At 33.7% G+C, this 21,294-nt stretch overlaps 1 protein-coding gene across 1 annotated transcript; it reads right to left on the reverse strand.

Annotated features, from left to right (window-relative positions):
• Nucleotides 1-211: 211 nt before the first annotated feature.
• LOC133182017 (hemicentin-2-like) lies at nt 212-20,639 on the reverse strand. Its single transcript, XM_061316716.1, has 7 exons — nt 20,282-20,639; nt 8,309-8,442; nt 6,428-6,641; nt 4,167-4,208; nt 3,568-3,858; nt 2,933-2,956; nt 212-1,358 (listed from the first exon to the last, which is right to left on the reverse strand). Exons 1-7 carry the CDS (start codon nt 20,349-20,351, stop codon nt 1,204-1,206), a joined length of 930 nt encoding a protein of 309 aa, XP_061172700.1. The 5' UTR covers nt 20,352-20,639; the 3' UTR covers nt 212-1,203.
• Nucleotides 20,640-21,294: the final 655 nt, after the last annotated feature.

Below are 21,294 nucleotides of genomic sequence, written 5' to 3' on the forward strand. Positions count from 1 at the left end.
CCAAGGACTCATCGTGCATCTAGTAACATGTTCCATATTTTGGTAAACATTTTCTCCTGTTATATATCTGTTCTCCAGATATTTAAGGGGACATTACAATCCGTGATCTTTTTATGTCCGAAAATATTAACACTGGAGTAATGCACTTATTTCAAAAGATAAAGATTATACATGTATACTGTATACCATTTAATTATGCAGCAATGAAGTCTACTGTTGAAAATATTTATTCATGTGACAAATATAAAGTTTTATAATTAAGAACATATACTACTTCATTGATATATCACGTGACCTTGTTATTTAATGTGAATAAGGTACAACTTTATCTGTTAACAGTTGTATAACTGTATATTCTAAATAAACAAAAATAAGTATATCGCTACAGTCATTTTCAAATGAAGCACATTTTGGTAAAACTACCAATACACATAATATTTTATTTCATATTCTGTCCAAAATAACAGTCTTTCAATAAGATGTCACCTAAGACTAAATATCGATTCAATATTCAGTCAAAATATGGTGAAAATAAAAAGGAAAACAACATGAAAAAAGTTTGATAAGGTGGAATGGGCAGGATGGAATACGATCTGAAGATAATTAAGCAGTCCTAAAATAACATTTGATGCCTCTACAAACACGTAAAGACCAATAATACAATCGAGATGAATGCTAATAAACTGAATGACTCGTGCATAAAATATTATGATAACAAAACCAGTTAATTAAAACATAAAATTGTGAAAAGTCGTAAAATGAATCTTGGTAATCGATTTGACACCAAAGACCATAACACTGTCATTGTCAGTTCCATCAGCTGTTAATAATAAATACAAGTCTCAAGTCTCCCTATGTCAGTACCATCCTCCGAGTGCAAATATTTCGGCGCCATCACTCATCTTTTCGAACACACTTAGTTTTCTACTTACGACATAAAAAGAAAAGTACTCAGTGATAAATGTATCTGTATACTGAGACCAGACTGTTGAGTGTATTTAGTAGCGTCTAGAAATGAGGTAAATATTATGGACAGCACGAAAAAGAGTTGAACAAACGTATATATATGCACTTAACTGAATTACACAAATTGTGGAGGCTGCTAAGCTCCACTTGTGTAAGCCACGCCCAGAAAAACCAATCTGGACAGAGATCACTGACCATCTCAGAAATTCGCAAAAAAATCGATAAACAACGAGCTCTTTACACCATGAAAAACAGTACAATAACAAGTGACAAATACAGATGACATAGGAACGATGACTGTAGATGATTGGTCGAAGACATCGGCTGCTGGTTATTAGATGCTGGGTTTTCTCCGCGATTCTCAGATTTTAAGTTCCGTTCCGAGATAATTACTGAAAAAAGAAGTTATACTTTATAAAACACTCAGTTTTTTGTTTAAAAATATTTTCTCTTTATCATTTTATCACTTCAATGCATACTTAAGTATTGAATTTTTATTTTAGCACGGTATGATAATTTGTTGGCAAGGACAGGTGCTGTTATAGGACCGACGACATCCAAAAATAAGAATTCAATGCTTATATCTACATTCTCTAGTATTGTCAATTTCGTTAATCTTGATTATGAATTTAGCGCCTTTCAAAACCTGTTAAGAGCCGTTGTGACGTGGAGCAAATGAATATTGCGAGGGGGAAAATAACAAATTAATTTTAAACGTATACAATTGTTATATTTTTACAATTATTTAATAGGGCAATTGTTTTTAATTAAATTGAGCCAAAACAATGTACATTTGGGCGTTCCTAGAGTATTGAAAATGTATGTAGTTCCTACTGTATTCTACCGCATAGTGACAAGGTTTTGTGTGTGTTATTTTTAAACAAATAAAGTGAACCGCTGGATACATTATATACTATTTTGAAATTTTGACTATGTACAGCCATAAAGTTCCAAAATGAGGCCAGTTGTCCTATTTTTGTGTTGTCACACACCTTCCACTAAGATACATTCACCGACATGGTTTGATGATCCTAAGTCTAAAGTGTGCAAGATATGATCCGGTTACTATTTGATTAAACTGATTAGAAGCCACGGTGACCTACCTTTCGGTTGCGACACACGTTCCTTCAAGATGCATCAACTGACAATGCTTGGTGGTCCCAAACCTCAGTGTGTAAGATTCGAACACTATTTGACTATGTAGAGCCAAACATTTTCAAATTGAGGTCATGGTGACCTTTTTTTGATTACAATACGCCTTAGCCCTATGATACTTCACCTCACAGCGTGCAAGCTGTTGTCTGTACCCGATTGAGTATGTACAATGTACATACCTCGACCCAGATCTATGCATCAACAGACCCCGTTTGATGGTCCTGTGCCTTAAAGTGTGCAAGATATTATCAGAGCATCATTTGACTATATAGCCATAAAATTCCAAAATGAGACCATGACGACCTACTTTTGGATTGCAACAGATACATCGACTGACATGGTTTAGTAGTCCTTATGACCCGAACACTAAAACTAGTAAAAGTTAACATGCGGGCAGAAAGCCTTTTACACAGAGTCCGTCTGAAGTAGTAATACGACTCGCTTAGGTCTTGTATTATAAAATAATGAAACAGTCTTCGTTGTTTGTACACTTGAATGGTTCGACCCTTTTAAACTTTGACAAATATTTTCAAAACAGGAAAGCTATACGTCATACTGAATTGATTCCAGTCTGTTTATTGGCCGAGCTCAGGTGGATGTAAACCCCTAATTTAAGGGACTTATGTAACGACTATACTTCTAGAATTCGTCTTACAAAGTTATTTTCTAATTAGACGGATCAACTTAGAAATTTTGCAACTTTTCAATAGGAAAAGAACACGGTCGTTAGGTCGTAATTCGGTCTTGATTAAATTTTGCGTAATAAACAAAATTCTGTGGGCGGACCAGAACACATCATCATTAAACTTACCTCTTTTGCTGTTCTTGCTAGTGGCTGAAAAAGAAAGCAGATAAAGAATTGAACTTAAAATTCCTTTCAGCTGAGAAATCAATTATTATTCATATCAAGTGTTAAATGACATATAAATGGGAGACAGCTATTTCTAACGAACCGAAAGCATGTTTCAAATTATCTCTAGCAAACATATGCCAATTCTGAGTTTTGACACGATATTTGAAGAATACAGGAGAAAAAAGAATTTCTGAGTATCCAGGAAAAATATAAAATCCGTCCCAGATTACGATATAGTCACATTTGGGAATCCAATCTGCCAAGTGTCTCATTTATCACATTCTGTCGAACAGTCAAAGCCCAAAATCAATCTGTTCCGGACTAGAATGTCTTGGGATACAAATCAAACTCGATTTGCAAATTAATGTTTGGAGTAAGATGACACTGTTTAATGGCACTGGAGTGCAGTTTCTACTTTCCCGGCAACAGAGATACAAACTAAAAACGATCCTAACGGATCAGGAACAAAGAGAAGTGGCGTATTATCACGCTTCACTTCAATTATTCGTATGGAATTTCTTGTTAGAAAGATTGATAATCTTTATTACATCAGAATATAAATTAGTGCGTGAAAATCATGCGGCGATACTGACCATACAACACAACAACTGATGTTGACTCCACCAGACTGTTGGATGTCCGACATGTGTAAGTCCCAGCATCACTCATCCGCGCATGCTCGACACGAAAAGTACTCTTTATAGTTTTTGTTTCCATTGTCACAGAAAATTTAATAGTAACACCCCTTTCAACATTACTCTGAAGTTTTTCACCATTTTTGAACCAGTCAATATTTTCAGGAACAAAGTCTACTCCAGTGACATTACAATAAATTTCAAATGGTTCGTCAGTATTTACATGTTGTCTGTCAGAAATGTGGATCACTGAAAGATAAGGACAAAGAAAAGCTTATATGATGTATGTTGATAAAACATGAGCAACTCTCAATATCGAATTAAAGTCACCACAAAAATTTGAATCAAAGGATTATTAGAGAATTTACTACTTCTTATCAAGAAATATCTCCGGGAGACTTAAAGTACAATAAAAATGCAGCCCTTGAAGCTTTAAATAAAAAACCGTGTTTGTAAAGAATCTTTACGCAATAAAAGTAACAAAATAATGCACAACAGTTTGAATATACCAGGATTTCAACCTGACATCTCTCTCTCTCTCTCTCTCTCTTACCTACCTTCTTTAGAGTTTGATTTTTGTCGAGGAACATGTTGTTTTTCTACAAAATTCAAAATTCCTTTACACTTGAAATTGTGAAATTAAACAAAACAAAGATGTAACTATGTACCCGAACTTAAAAAAAAATGTGAAAGGACGTAAGCATCAAAGTATTGGGACTGTAAAGCTTGACATGTACATATTATTTGGCATGAATGCTAGAGGAGAACAACAAAACAGCTGATTTTACCTTGTAAATAACCATGAGTAATAGCCTTATCAATCATGCCAATTATACATATTTAAACCTTGAAGTTCAATACTGAATCCAGATTTTAAAAGATTACTTCGACCGAATCATATAAACTTCTCTATGTCTCTTTTCCCCACGCGTTGTTCACATTCTTCAACAGATATATCTTGTGATACATTATCTTTCAGCCAAATGAATACGTTTATCCTTCAAAATGAATTTAAAAATAATTAAAAAATGATCTCTTGTTTATGTTTTGAAACATACAACTATTTTGAACGATACCTCTTTTATAACATACCAACGATTTTCACTCCCTGACATAAATACAAGGAATTCATTTATGTATTTAGTAGCCTAACATCTAAATGGCCAACAAACGTTCCTCTTTTACCCTTACTATGTCTTTTTAGAGTTACTTTATCGCATAATCAAGGAGGAACAATTCTAAGAAGCTCTGTTATTCTACAATGATGTACTATTGTTTTGTTGCGATATAGTTTTTGAGTATCACGTGATCAGTAACGGAAGCGGATACGGAAGGGTGTCAGAGATCGCAACGATTAGGCCATACAAAATACAAGAACAATATATCAAAAATGACAGTAATTTGGTGAAAACAAAACTTTGCACCTTAATTTCCAAATGTACTTTTTTATCATAATACAGATATGTTCAAATGAAAATTTGGATAAAGGAGAAGAATAGAGTTTTTCTTTTTCTTAAGAAAACTGCCGCAGTGCTTAAACTGTCATCGATTGATCATCTAATGTACATTTGCAACAACATTTACATGTAAGTATTCAAGATCTGACTTCTCAGTGACAGTATCCATTATTTTCCTATAAAATAAGCGTTACTAAGGGGAAAGGAGAATAAACAAAAGACTCATGGGCCACAGCGCTCACCTGAGCCAACTGTGATTCAGCATATCCCCCATATATTCCTATGTAAAACTGTGATCTCCTATTGCGGCCTCACCATAGCCCTGGGGGTCATGATTTGAACAAATTTGCTACGCCACAGGAGGATGCCAGTAAGTATGACAAATCTTCACTTTGCTGTCCTTGAGAAAAAAATAAAGATTGTTTTCTGTATATTCTTATGTAAAATTTGATCACACATTACTTGAAGATGCTTCCATATGACTTACTATGGCTTTGCTGTTCTTGAAGAAGACTCTTAAATTTTTTTTCTAATATATAGTTATTTCTATGAAAAGCTATGATCGCCCATTGTGGCTCAATCCTACCCCCGGGGGGACACGATTTAAAGAAACTTGAATCTATACTATCAGAGGATAAATAATACTTATCATAGCTTTATTATTCTTGAGAAGATTTCAAAATATTTTTCTTATGTAAAACTTTGATTGCCCATTGTGGTTTCACCCTACCCTCAGGGCTATGATTTGAACAAATTTAAATCTACACTGTGTAATGAAGCGTTTATATAAGTTTCATCTTTATCTGGTCCATTGCTTCTCGAAAAGAAGATTTTTGAAAGATGCCATAAAATGTTCACTAATTCTTAATTTCTTAATTTGCCCCCCCCCCCCCTTGAAGGAGGGTGTGACCCTTCATTTGGACAACTAGAATCACCTTCACACAAGGATGCTCTGTGCCAACTTTGGTTGAAACTGGCCAAGTTGCTCTGGAGAAGAACTTGCGAAAAGTTTACAACAACAATGACGACAACACAGACAACGGACTTCGGCTCAGGTGAGCTAAAAGTTAAACGTCGGGTCAGAAAAGAACATTAAACATCTCACAGGCGCAGTCAGTAGACACAAGGTGCTCAGTATTTTCATTGGACTTCAAAATACTCAGTATCGATACTTTACTATTAACTTATCCATGTTTTGATTACAAGACGATGGGGATGCTTTTACATTAGATTGATTAATTTTTTTGATACTCGGAGCAGAATTTGGCAGCGATTTGACTAATTACTGTTCATAATTAATTTGTACATATCCTCTTGTCAAAGTCACTTAACTGGCACAAGTATGAATACTCTAGTCATACCTATTACAGTGAGGTAGAAATGTTTCCGCATCTGTTTATCGGCAGTGGGCACTTGACATTCGTACTCTCCACTGTGTCTGGAATGTGCATCGGAAATGATCAGTTTCCAGTCCTCCGATTCTCGCGCATGTTCCACAGACATGGCTACATCGTTAACAAAAATATATTGACCAATCGTTAAAGGCGATACATCAGGTGGCTTTCTCCAAATGACCTGTAATGGATGAAAAGTACCCAACATATTTTTTCATTATTTGAAAAAAAGGAAAAAATGAGACCATTTTGTAGTCTTTACTTTATATATAAGCACGTGTTAACATAAAAAAGACGAAAATTCTTCGATCATTCTGATACTGGTACACTATTTGGTAGTTATGCTTGTTTTAAAAAGACACATCTTTGTTTCACTGCCTGTGACTTTGTATTTCTTACGATATATATATATATATATATATATATATATATATATATATATATATATATATATATATATATATATATATATATACCGGTATTAATTGTTTAATTGTCTGATGACTCGGGAGAAAAAAATGGATGGGATACTGAAACTGATGGATGGATGGCATAGTGAACAGAAAAAAATATTTGGTTAGATAGTCTTTTCCAATATATTTTTCTTTTCTTGCTTATTTTTTTTAAGAAACATGCGAGTCTTAAAAAACAGATATGCTATTTTCATCACAAGAGACAAGATTGTTTTTAAATTGCCAAATGAACTATTTCTTAAATGATAAATCTTGCAATTAATTTCTAAGCACTTGAGCAAATTTTACAGAAAGCGTCAAATACCGTAATGGATAATTTTAGATTTTCTGCATTTTTGTATGTAAAAATGTTCTATGCATGTTTCCCAGAATATAAAGCCCGTCTTTGAGAGTCGTGCCAATCTATGTATCTTTGCATATCGGTAAACCGTGAACTGCAATACTATAAAACCATTATACTGTGTATCGGATGCGAACTGTTGATGAAATAATGGTATAGATGGAACGTCATTAAATACTCATCATGAACAATTGATAAACAATAGACAACGCCTGGTCTGCATTGAACATTGACATCCGGGGGTGACAGCGAGGTTAGCCGTGCCTTAGGTGTCCAGTACCTGCTTTTTCTCCGATTGAAATCATGCCTTCTGGTTTGATCTCTGAAATAATCTTTCGTTTCTTCTGACCGATCACGGCATAGTACATGTACTTGTCCCCAAGACAACCCACTGTAATTAATGGAATTGTGTAGCAATTTGTTAACTAGCTACACAGATTTTCACAATTTCCCCCATTACCGTAATGCACAAAGCACGGGGATCTGGGGGGTACTTCGCCAATTGAAATTTATTTCTTCATTGTGTACTTTCGTCGACACACACTTTCAACAGATCGCCAAAGACAATACCGACCAACGCAATGTTATGACACATTAATGACTCTTGTCAGTATTCCTCTCTGTAAACTGTCCATATTCTTGGAACCTACAGACCTTTGAGGGTGGTTTGATCTCAGTGGTAGTTTCCAGATGAATGATATTCACGCAGTTCTGTGTGATAAATACTGAAACATCAGTTTTGCACATTCTGACCCTTGCATACTTGCACTTTCGGCAGATTTTGGCTCACTAACTGTATCTTATCTTGTACATATTACTAAGCAAATAACTTAAGTGATGACTACATAGAAAAAGATTTACACGAATAGTTCAATGCATGTATTATTTTAAAAAAAGGCAATTATACATGTAAATTATAAATTCACTGAAAGGTAATTCCTCATCATGATGTATCTAAAATACCCATACCAGATATAACCTGACATGGGTATTTTAAGTACATGATGATGAGAATTTACTATGAGATATTCTTACTTTTCTTGTCCCGAGATTTTCCACCTTACACACTAGGCTGGCGGTGTCCCCGGCATTCACCGTCACATTGGTCTCAGAGTAGGCAAACCTGGGGACCGGGTACCTGCCCGAGACTCCAAGACGGGAACCGAAAGCTGTAAGGAAAAAAAATATAAAGAAATAAGAGACTATACTCAGTAATTAACAGTTATAATATAATTATCTATAACTGTTTCAAAAAATCGTCATGGTGCAATATCATTGTATTTTTAGGTTCACATTATCGTTTTTATACACACTGGTAAAACATATAAATCTACATAAAAATTGTATGTCATTCAAGATATACATTTTTTTTGGAATGCAAAACTCTTGAGAGTGATTACGATTCCCATGTTTCCGTAAATTATATCTGTACTGCTTAAGCTTCAATATTCAGGTATTCTTTAAAATTTTTTGAACGCGATTTAAACATATGAATCATTTCTTTGATTCCGATTTCCTTGGCAGAATTCAATAATGGATTTGTAGTTTTAGTTTAATTTGGCTTACCACACCCTTAAGTGTTATGGGACGTAGCTTCTATCGTTAAAGTGCGGAAGGACAAAAAAATGAAATGAATTATTTGTGGAGCATTTGAAAGAAACAGATGGTTTTCCTGTGATATCGAGGATGCCATAAGTGATCAAGTCATGAATATTCACAAAGTCTGTCACTTGACCAGCGTTGATTGGCTATAGATTGATTCATTTTACAATAAAAACGCACTTTGACCAGGGCACTAAAACCTCATTTTAAAATATTAATGTTTCTTTGTCAGTACCCAATGGTCAGCTCATTGAATTATAATCATATATATTCATTATCAGAGGCTGGTGTCCAGATGAAATAAAAACACTAGAAGACCACGGTTATTGAAAAAAGGAAAAGAAAAAAAAAGATGTTGACGAGAGGTTATAGGATATATTGTATACTTTAAGTCCATATAGTCAAGGATTCGAACCCCAAAAATACAAAGTTATTTTTTTAATAATCGCATAATTTTTGCCTAGAAAATTTTCCGCAGAAAAGTTGTCATAATTTTATAAATTTCAGTATTAAGAACTTTACTCTAAATACTAAATTCACAAATTGAATACGGTATTTATATATCTAAAGCTATAGGCATTCTGCACGCTCTTTTTTATTCAATAGGTTGTTCACTTTTTAAAACACATGTCACTATAATAAATAAACTGCTACTATTGCAATTCATCATAATCAGTCTATCAGTATAGTGATGCCGCTATTTCTCTCTCTCTCTCTCTCTCTCTCAATAGAATAAAATTATTTTAAGATTATATATGACTGAGATGTAACGAAGCTATTTGATTTTAAATAAACAATAATGGCCTCAGGTGCATACTGTAACAAAATGCAAACATAAATTCAATATTTCCCTCACGCTGCTTTGAGTCTAAAGTCGGCGTCTATCGGCTACAGAACCAATTCAATATCATTTTTCCCATTTCCTCGGAAACCCGTCTTTAATGTTCCTTACAATAAGGTGAAAACGATCGAAAAACATTTAGTCTTCGACAAGGGGGGAATCATGGCAAATTATTTATATAATCAATCATCTGTTTTGCATTCTGGAAGTATTTATCCAATTATAAGACTGTGTTATTTCAAACAGAAAATTTAATGATACTCCTTTTTTAAAAACACTGTAAGATAAGAAGACAATTTATATAGTATGATTATGTAATTAATGATCCTCGCTGATTGATGGCATCGGTTGCAGTTTTTGAAAGTGGTGCCATATAATACCGGGGGGATATATTTGGCTTTTGTTTCTTTGTGGTGATAGCATCAATAGTTCCCGTTAGTTTTAGATGAATGAGTTAGGCAAAAAATGCTTCACAGATGGTTTCTATACTTTAAATATAAACATAACAATTTCAAAAGAAAACATTCACCGTTAAACCGATTGTCAAGGACCAGTACGTTAAGACTTGTCGATTGTTTTCATGTGCGTAAATCAATAAAGAAAACATTTAAAACAAATTGTCTTTTATGATCTTTGGTGCAATTGGCAACTTCTTTCGCATTACTTTGTCTTAGGTCATTATATTTCTCCTTAAAAATCATGTTCATTTTACAGTGATTAATGACATCACCAATGAGGCAAAATATCAGAGCTATTATTGTACGACTAACGAAACGGAGCTGAACGTCGCAACGTGCATGTAACAATTACTTATCCTAAACGACGCCAAGCTTTTGTCAGACTCGGACGAAAATAAATATCTGTAAAACAGCAAATTAATTTAGATAAATGTATCATAACGAGTTTCCTGATAAACTGTTTAACCTTTGTGGGTCGGTTTGATAAAGCATTAATAACTCTCCGCGTCTGTTTAAAGTTTCATTCACAAATGATATACAGAATGTATATGCATACAAAACGCAAAAAATTCACATTAAATGGCAAATGACAAAATTTACGACCATTGTGCAAAACATAACATTTTATCACAAGAAACACTAAAAAGGCATATAACCCGTGCATTACATTGCAATTAAATTGGCAAACGCATTTTTCTCTCTCTGGAAAAGCAACCGATTTTGGGACACTAGTCACGCAATGGTTGATTTACATGATATGTTAGGACTTAGAAATTTGTCTACATAATCAAATGCTGACTGACTTTTTTTCATACTAATTGTTAGGCCATTATTTACACATTGAATTGTTTACGGATTTTTCCGTTATTTCTCAATCATGACAAGGACGGGTGTGACCGGTCGGCAGCGGATGCTCACTCCTTCACGGCACCTGATCCCACCTCTGATGTTTTGGAGGTCCGTGTTTTCTCTGTTCCTGTCAAATTTGTATTGTTTAATTGGACTTTTCAGCTTGAATACTGTTCATAATCTCCATATATTTCATGAAACAAATTGGTACCGTTAATCTTGGTCAGCAGGTCATTTATAAATGATATAAATAAATTAAGAATTACGAAGATGAATGTTTAAAACTTTATACATGTACTAGTGTCGTTTACTGAATTTTATTTGAATATTTAAATAACTACACGTGTGTTTATTTTAATTTTCAAATAAAAATCAGTAAACGACACTATAGTATATAATTATGTTTTTGTTACTTTTAGTCAAGGTATATATAAATTATTAATATTTTTTCAACATTTCAAACAGTAAGTAAAGACAATGAAATATCTTCAGGACCTTGCAGTGGATATATTGAAACAAATGTTTTAAAAAGTTGGACAATTTAGAGTGCAATTCCTTTAAAACACACATTGGTTCTTCGATCTGGTCGAATTGAGCCTTGACACTCTTTAGTATCCAGTTGTGAGATAGTGCGCGTGATTGTGTGTGGCATACATCGGAACCATCAGGAAGAATCTAGCCCGTAACAAGCATTACGCATTATTAATTTTAACAAGCTCTGTTACTTTTTTCTCCTATCTGAGAGTATCTATATCTTCAGAAGTTCCTGCCAGCCAAAATACTGGTACCCTTTCCTGACATGTCATTAACCGGGGACTAGAAAAGAACACAATCTAGCATAAATATGTGATGTGCAAAATTTCCTGCAAAATATGATTTCCCGTTTGTTTTGCAGACTAGTACAAGGTGTTTCCACATCGGTCAATTTAAGTTCTCTGGAGCAGTTGTTTAGCCAAAACACATAAGGCCTCGTTAAAATAATAGAGGCGGCTTCACCACGTGTGGGAAATGTAATTCAAATAAATATGCATTTGTTAATTTTGGCATATGTACAGTGAATAAAGAATATGATTCTTATATGCCATTGCGTTGCAAAAGATTCTAATAATGCAACTTTAATAATTTCCAATGGTATAACGAATAGTTTCCTTGTTTGTCTAATGAAAAGCAATGATCTCTTTAATAAAACCCAATACAACACCGTTATTCGTTTCATGTGGCGGCTATCCTCGTGCTTTAGAAAGAGAGGGGCATTTCTTTAAAATACAAAATCTGCCAAAATGTTGGTTACGGTCCCTATATAACTAAGACACTTGTCCTTCTACACTGGAACTCGGTGTTCCGAGTGTGAAATTCTTACAAAAAAAAAAAAAAAACTATTGAATTATAATTTACGAGTAAAATGAAAACGCAAATCATTCTTTGTGATCTTGAGTGGAAATATACTATAGTTTGTATAATGAGGGATTAGATTATTGATTGCACATCAAAATTCCTTGCAATAAAACTAAAGATCAAGTATAAGTATTTTCCTTTTTCTATTACTTTGAGATTGAAGCGTGCCTAAAGACTGACGTAAACATTCATATGCTGTGACAATTTTATGTACATCTGTTTTTGTAGTATTAAGCTACCTGTCTGTTGACTAGTATAAATCAAAATCAAGTCGATTATTGATATTTGCAAAAGCATTAAACAATTAACGACATAAAAAAAAAAGATATATTTCTATAACATAACACGCAAATCTAAATGAAATATGTAATATATATATATATATATATATATATATATATATATATATATATATATATATATATATATATATATATATATATATATATATATATATATATATATATATATATATACAGAAGTATATATATAGTTCACTTTTTTAAGGACATGGGATACAAGGAAAATACATATATGATTTAGAAATTTGTAAAACAGTTTGTACAGGATTTATTCTTGTAAAACACATATTCATCACGAAGTTTCCTATAAATAAAATATGTAGATAACGAACAGTATTCAATCTCGAAAGTCCAATGAAACGATACAAATTTGGAGCAGAGCAAACACGGATTTCAAAATTTAGAGGTGGGATCAGGTGCCATGGAGGAGTCCCCTGCCGACCGGTCACACCCGCCGTGTGCTCATTGTCATGATCGGAAAAAACCAGAAGTGTCTGATGAGACTGTAGCTCTACTGGTCTGTACGTATAACAAAGGAAAAGTAGCACTTGGATTTGAAACTTTGCAACAAGAAACAATAAATAGAATTATGTATCTTAATGTAGTCTACTTCTGTGCCAAATTAAATTAAAATAAAACGAAAACTGTAGGAGGAGTAGCATTTTGAAAGTATTTCACAGAAATTTCTATTTTTAGTAACCATGACAACACCATTCACTGAAATCAAAAACCGAAATACATATTATGTATCTTAGTGTATTCTAATTGTGTGCCAAATTAGACTGTAATCAGACCAAAACTGTAGCAGGAGTAACGTTTTAAAGGAATTTCACAGAAATTACTATTTTTAGTAACCATGGCAACACCGTTCATCGAAATCAAAAACCGATGCACTAAATTATGAATCTTAGGGTAGTCTACTTGTGTGCCAAGTTATATTGAAATCAGACCAAAACTGTAGTAGGAGTAGTGTTTTAAAGGAATTTCACAGAAATTTCTATTTTTAGTAACCATGGCAACACCGTTCATCGAAATCAAAATTATGTATCTTAGTGTAGTCTACTTGTGTGCCAAGTTATATTGAAATCAGACCAAAACTGTAGGAGGAGTAGCGTTTTAAAGGAATTTCACAGAAATTTCTATTTTTAGTAACCATGGCAACACCGTTCATTGAAATCAAAAACCGATGCACTAAATTATGTATCTTAGTGTAGTCTACTTGTGTGCCAAGTTATACTGAAATCAGACCAAAACTGTAGGAGGAGTAGCGTTTTATAGGAATTTCACAGAAATTACTATTTTTAGTAACCATGGCAACATCGTTCATCAAAATCAAAAACCGATGCAGTAAATTATGAATCTTACGGTAGTCTACTTGTGTGCCAAGTTATACTGAAATCAGACCAAAACTGTAGGAGGAGTAGCGTTTTAAAGGAATTTCACAGAAATTTCTAATTTTAGTAACCATGGCAACACCGTTCATCGAAATCAAAAACCGATGCACTAAATTATGCATCTTAGTGTAGTCTACTTGTGTGCCAAGTTATATCGAAATCAGACCAAAACTGTAGGAGGAGTAGCATTTTGAAAAATTGTTTACAGACAGACAGACAGACAGACAGACAGACGGACGGACGGACGGACGACGGACACCTTACTATCGCATAAGCTCTTCTGGTCACTGACCAGTAGAGCTAAAAACCGGAAAAATCCGTAGACAGTTCAGTGTATAAGTAATGGCCTAAAAATTAGTATGAAAAACATCAGTCAGCATTAATGATAAGTTGTATGTGCTTGATATCCTTGTTTCATCAACTTGTTTGTCAATAGTTTGCCTTGTTTTAGAAATTGTTCATACGTAGAGCATGCTCTTGCGTATCGAATCAACTGAGAGACATAAACCCCACATGCAGGTAATAAGGGTATATTGCTACATGAGTAAGGGAAGTTGACGATTGAAAAGTCAAAAACCAAAATTTTTGCAACCCCCACCCCCGCAAAAAAGATGGAGATTTCATTTCATTAACTGATGTTCCCTACTGAAGTCTTAGAAGGGGTCTGTGATGAGGAGAGATCTTGCACCTTAAATTGGGAACGGAACCCAATTCCGTCCAAAATTGAAAATTAATTACAATACCGCATGTGCGTTTCCTCTTCTTTTTGATGATAGTTAATAAATATTGCATTGTCTTAAAAGATATATATATATATATATATATATATATATATATATATATATATATATATATATATATATATATATATATATATATATATATATATATATATATATATATATATATATCGTGAAACAAACTTGAATGTCATAAAGAAATTTCGGTTTTGCTGTCAAGTGTTCGAAGAAATAGTCATTTTTCTTTCATCCGAGTGTGACCTCTAAATCAATTCCCAACATATGCCAACAAAAGCAAATGTTTTCACGTTCTAAGATCCATCTTTGACATCGGCCAATCAGCGAAATTGTGGACAGAAGTTACCCAAAAAGAATGCACTTACCCCACTTTAACCAGACGACAATTGTACACACTATCGGTAGACTTGATCTAAAATTTACTTTTGTATTGGTCCCATAAAACTAAATTACTGGTCATATAAAAAGCATCTTCCTCCCTCCCTCAATGACATACTATTTCACAAAATAAACTGCTATGATAACATTCCTTGCCATTTCATACAGACAACCTTAAAAAAAAATAGGAAGAAAAATATTCTTCTAAACTCATGAGACATTAATGAATTGTCTGTAATTTATTTGGAAAATGATTTTCTTATCACAAACCTGGCTATGTTACAATACAATATCAAGCAAATGATTTTTCATAAGCTTTGATTTTCTACGATATTCTTTAGCACGCTGCCTGGGAAGCAGGGCCGATATTCACGTTCTGGGTACAAATTGCTTAAAATGCAGCAGAGAAAAAAAGAGAACCGGTAGAGAGATTACAGAGATAATTCAAAGAAAATTTACCTTCAATTTGTTTCAATTCTGAACACATACGTAAAAATTCTGTAAACCGTTTCTTAGTTAAAATAAGGAGTTCCTATCAGCACATACATGTACAATGTACACCTATCGTCTGCATTTGATATTCTTATTTAAAACACAATTTATTTTTTGCAGCACACTGAATGCAACTTGTTATAAAACTGTTTTTCTTGAAGATTTAAACTAAATAATTAAAGATCTGTTCAAACTTCATTAGGGAAACAATTTTCATTTTGAATACACCAGGTTTTATTTCAAAAAATTTTACCTTCCATATTTTTCTTAAATACAGTGAAGGACTATTTTCTGTAGCAAATAGTTATCAGCACTCATTGCGTCACAGCATTTTAGCAGGACATCGGTGATACTTCTATTATGTCAGAACTATCATAAAATGACAATATCAGGCAGTCTCCAAGTGTTAATTATTGGCTTAATTACTAACTTTATCAATAATTCTTCCTCAAGAGAATGGCTAGTTCTACTCAATTTAACTGATTTTATATATTCTAATGAATATTGTAATACCTCTTCGATAATAACGAAAACTCAATAATCTGAAAGAACACCTTCTAATAAAAGTTTTATACTTAATTGTATGCATTATTTCTTTTTAACTTGCCGCAACATCAATGTTTATCGAGGTATTTTAACTTCCGCTTTACTCGTGTTTGCCTGTAATCTTGATTTCGATCACCGAAGGGAAGGTTTCAAGCAATACCACAGAAGATTCTCTGAAGCCTTCAGTGAAGGTATATCTTATATTAACAATTTGGGCACATGTCATTATTAACAAGTCAAAACATAACAGATTTAACCTAGGACAAGCAGTGTATGTACCAGTCGCTAATCACTCGGCCACCCAAAGGAGATTCATTACAGATTTTACTTGTCAACAAGTCCGACAGTCCCTATATATGTGTCTATGTTATATGAAGTAGTTTGTTTCTGTCTCCAAGTTCTGCAGATAAAAATGTACTAGCAATATTGTTATGTTCCATGTTATTAAATGTTGGTGATATTGTTCGCTAAGCATTTCTTACAGGTTCTCAAAACTTCCCACGTTGCTTGCGACATGCGATATTCCGTGACTGACCCCATATTTCACTGACACAAAAGTACGTGAATTTGTTCCAGTACTTTACATCTCAGGACTCGTCAAAAACGATAACATATCCAGAATCCGACCTTCTTTATCCTTACTGAAATCTTATGTAATTATTTGTATTTCGCAGAGAATATTACGCCCAAGAAATGTATCAAATTTGATATACATTGAAAGACCACCGGAATAAAATATTGTACGAAGCTGTTAGAACCGTCCTTTTTGTTTACATAAAAAACTCTTACGCTATGATACAGAAGGGAAGCCTGGTTGTCCTATGAAAACGTAAAACCGAGCATAATACATGCCGATTGCTTCCCATCACCCAAACTTTCGCTATAGATCTAAATATTGTTTAGATTTTATGGAGCCGCAAATTTTGAAATAATTTCTGAATTGACTTTCGTAGGTATTGAAATCTTTGTGCATTGTTCCTATAGTTATGCATTTTAACCTTTTCCACATCGTTGTCGTTTGCTATCAGAGACATCAAGGCATGTCTAATTCTACTAGTCCAGTTAGACTCCATATACCGAGGTCTAATATGGTTCTTATATATAGTTTTGTAGTTTGATGGTATCGATCGGAAATCTCCGATAATCTAATTATCTACATATATTCTCATAACATAAAAAGTAATAAAAAACAATTCCATAAAATTCAAATCTCTCATGCGTTATGAAAATAATGAAAAAGGCGGACAGAAAAAGTAGATTATGGATTTCCATTATGCAGAGCTGAAAGAGAATTGCCCAGTAAGAGCAAAATATTATTGTTAACAAATTAAACCTACTAATGCCAAAGTACCTGGTACGCTACCAGCATCGTTTTCCCAAAGAAAGATGGGTGTGAGGGAGTCAATATTTTATCAGTCAGTCATTTACTTATAATTACACTTAACGTTCAAGCATACAAGTTCGTATTAATATTTGAAAGTCATGCCATAATATTATTGTAGTTTTTGTCCAATCCTGCGGGACGTCTGCCTAATAAATCGGTGTCTTCCCCGGGCGAAAACGAGGCAAAAGTTTCTCCGTCGCCAAAACCTTTTTAAATATAGTCTATACTTCAATGGAGTGAATTTATGATCCGATATTACAAATCTAGTCAAATTAGACAGCACTATCGATAAAGGTTCAGAAAAATGGGGGAAAAGCAATTGGGTAATTGGATAAAATCAGATGAAATAGGACAGTCTTTTTACTTCGGCAGCTGGTTATCTGTGAGACGCCGCCGTGATGGTGGCTCCCTATGTCATTTGCTGTATCGATCTCCTGACAAAACAGGCCTCACTAATCAGGAAAAACTACCCCAACTCGGCTCAGTTTTTCAGTTTACTCAATCAAGATGTAGTTACATTCTTATTTTCGTGTCTATCGCCTTTTTTATAATATGATATTAATAATAAACAGAGATCTATTATTTTTAATCACGCAAAGATCAATTCATTTTATTAGAAATATAATAAGCATAGGCTAATGATGTATAGGTAAAAATATACATCTTCACAAATTATTTCTTATAGTCTGTCCCAAATAAATTTTGAATTGTCTTGAAAAAAGTATTAATACAGACTAAACCATTTTTAGTAAGATTATACACATTTAGCGTAAGAGGGAGTGGTCATTATATCTGAAGATAATCTGAGTGTGGTGACCAGATTCACGACGTGTACTGCATTATTACTTTATTGACGACAAGCAACGGAAAATCGCAAATAATGATGGGTCCTTTTCCGAAGAGGCAACCATTTCTGTCAAGTTAATTCCTCGTAGGCCGTGTCAATATACTTGTTGAACTTGAGGGTACTATTCAGATCAAAATGTTTGGGTGGTGGTGGTGGGAGGGGGATACACATCGATCAAACCTAGTATAAAAGCCACGGTATTAATGTATTTTGACATATATTGCAAAATGCGGCGACGTTGGTACCGTGGGATAGACTTCTGAAGTCTTTATAATACTCGATAAAAGTAATGTCCAAAGTTAATTTTCAAGAATTCTATTGCAAGGTGTACACTTACACCGAAGTTAACAGAATCGCAAAAATGACCGAAAGTCCTCTAAGAATTTCATCACGTTAACTTGAATAATTCGTGTTAACTAAGCATTTAAATCTCATACGAACATTTTCTTTAAAAAAAGGAGCGAACGCATGCAATAACATTTAAAAAGTCAATTCAATATTTTATATATTTCTGGTATTTACTACAACAGTTAATGAGTAAATGCTTAAAAATGGACAGGGGAAAGATATTATACATAGATTTATCAGTTGTTAGGGCAAATCGTATACATGTATTACTTCACATATATATCATGCATACTCTTGGCGTTTTATTCAACTGAAATGCTTTATAATCAAACAAACATAAGGAGTTTCATGCAGTGGGCCAGTGCACTTCTAGTGTGCTTAAAGGTTTTTTCATCAACAAAGATAAACAAATAAATTTAAAGTCAATAAAAATGTTAAGAACTCCCCAAGGCTTTGTAAATTTTACCAATCTTCAAAACGAAAAGAAAAACTATTATCTCCACCTCCGGAACTTATTTTTTTTTTTCATACAAACTCATGCATTCCAGTGATTTTAATATCAGAATAAAATGATGATTTTTTAAAATCCACCACTAAAACAGTAATGGTCTTACGATTCATCCAAAGAAAATGACATCAATTTTGATGTGGTGGGATTAAAGTGAGTAATACACAATAAAACTATCAAAAATAGAGGCGTGTAAATCCCATGAATCGGCCAGACCAAAGTTCTTCAAATAGTTAAGTGTGAAAAAATGAATGGTTAGGCTCTTGTTGATTCAACCTGTTGGTTTATATGGGGTACTTGAAAATTCTGAATCAAAAGTGTAGGATGGCTTGTATAACGTGCGCCTAAGAAATCGTACACGCTGTTGCATACTTAATGATATGAACTTGGAATCCGTTTTGATGACACGTAAATCTACAGCGCTATTCTCAACCCCTGCTAAGCCGATTACAATCACAAACACAAAATAAAGGATTTTTTTCGAACAACAATACACAAAGAACTAAATATATTTAATTTTCAGATCGCTGAATAGATGAAAAGTTTTGAGAAATCTTTACATTTACTGTTAATTCAATTAAAGTCTAAGGTGAGAATTTTCGGCGAGAATCTAAAGTAACATGACTCCGAGTGTACCAACTTTTACACCCTGTTTCCGTCAGTCTCTAGATTTAACAATTAAAACACGACGCAACTTAAGTCCGCTGTCATCGAAGTTAAATGTTTCCACTCCTATTTCATCATAAATGTTGTGAAGGCAGAAACTCAAGCAATTAAAGAATTTCATACTTTTTGATATTTATTCCAGAAGAGAATAACTTTAACTATATCCTCTATTTTGATCGCATTTTTTTTCAACAAAATTTTACAAGACATATGACACTGAAGTCTAAATTACATACGTACCTCTACTGAAAATTGTCCACAATATAAAAACCACGACACTGAAACAAGTGTCCCAGTTCAAAATCTTCATTTCTTAGTAATTAATCCAAAATGAATCAAAATAATCCGTCAATTCATAATAATTCACCTCCATGTACTACAAGCAGAAGCTGGGAATATATTTTTTTCACCAGATAAACGACAATTTTTGAATAAGTTTCCCATGCACCATGAGATGCAGTTTAACCCTCTTCATCAAAGCCACGTGCCCTGATTACTGCTCCAGGAATTCTCCCCTGTCACAACACACGCAACTCAGACTGCGCGCGCCATCCGATTGGTAGTTACTCGGCTCTTAACTCGCGAGACGACCACCTCCCGACTTTAGTCCCCGGAAGAGCATTACCGAGATGCATAAGTCGGTGGCAGGTCAGGCCTGATGATCAAACGTAAACTTATGACAATAAATGTGCAAGTGTTTCTAAATATAAAATAAACGGTACCGGTGATTTTCTTTTTCGCGAGTTCAATTTTGTGGTCTTTATCGAAAAAATAGAAATTAACAATTAAACAGAGAAAACAAGAAATAAAGAGCAAGAAAAAGAAGATTCCTCTCTATTGATTGCGATACAAACAAATAAAATATTGACATGGGCCCAGTTTCAACATATGTCAACGGATTAAAGTATTTTTTGAGTAAAATAATATTTTCATTTCTCTTTAAGTTTGTCAACCTATCCCTTCGCTCATATCTTTTAGACATATACAATTTTTTTGGTTTTAGGAACTCAGAAAAATCATCGATTTTCGTATACAACTCTCTAATCGGGTTCGGAATTTAATTATTTATTAGTCTGAATGGTTAATTGTAGAGTTAATAACTTCACCGGAGGGACAGTATAACCACAAAAGAGATGGAATCGGACCTTTTTAGAAACTAACTACAGAGCCGGACTGACATATGTCAACTAATTACTGTAAATCCATTTTTCTTAACCTACTCAAGGGCGATCGACTTGTAAACAGAGATTATC

This window comes from Saccostrea echinata, unplaced genomic scaffold, assembly GCF_033153115.1.
Source record: "Saccostrea echinata isolate AGI-Se365-2 ecotype Australia unplaced genomic scaffold, CSIRO_AGI_Sech_v1 ptg000009l, whole genome shotgun sequence".
Taxonomy (NCBI): Eukaryota; Metazoa; Mollusca; class Bivalvia; order Ostreida; family Ostreidae; genus Saccostrea; species Saccostrea echinata.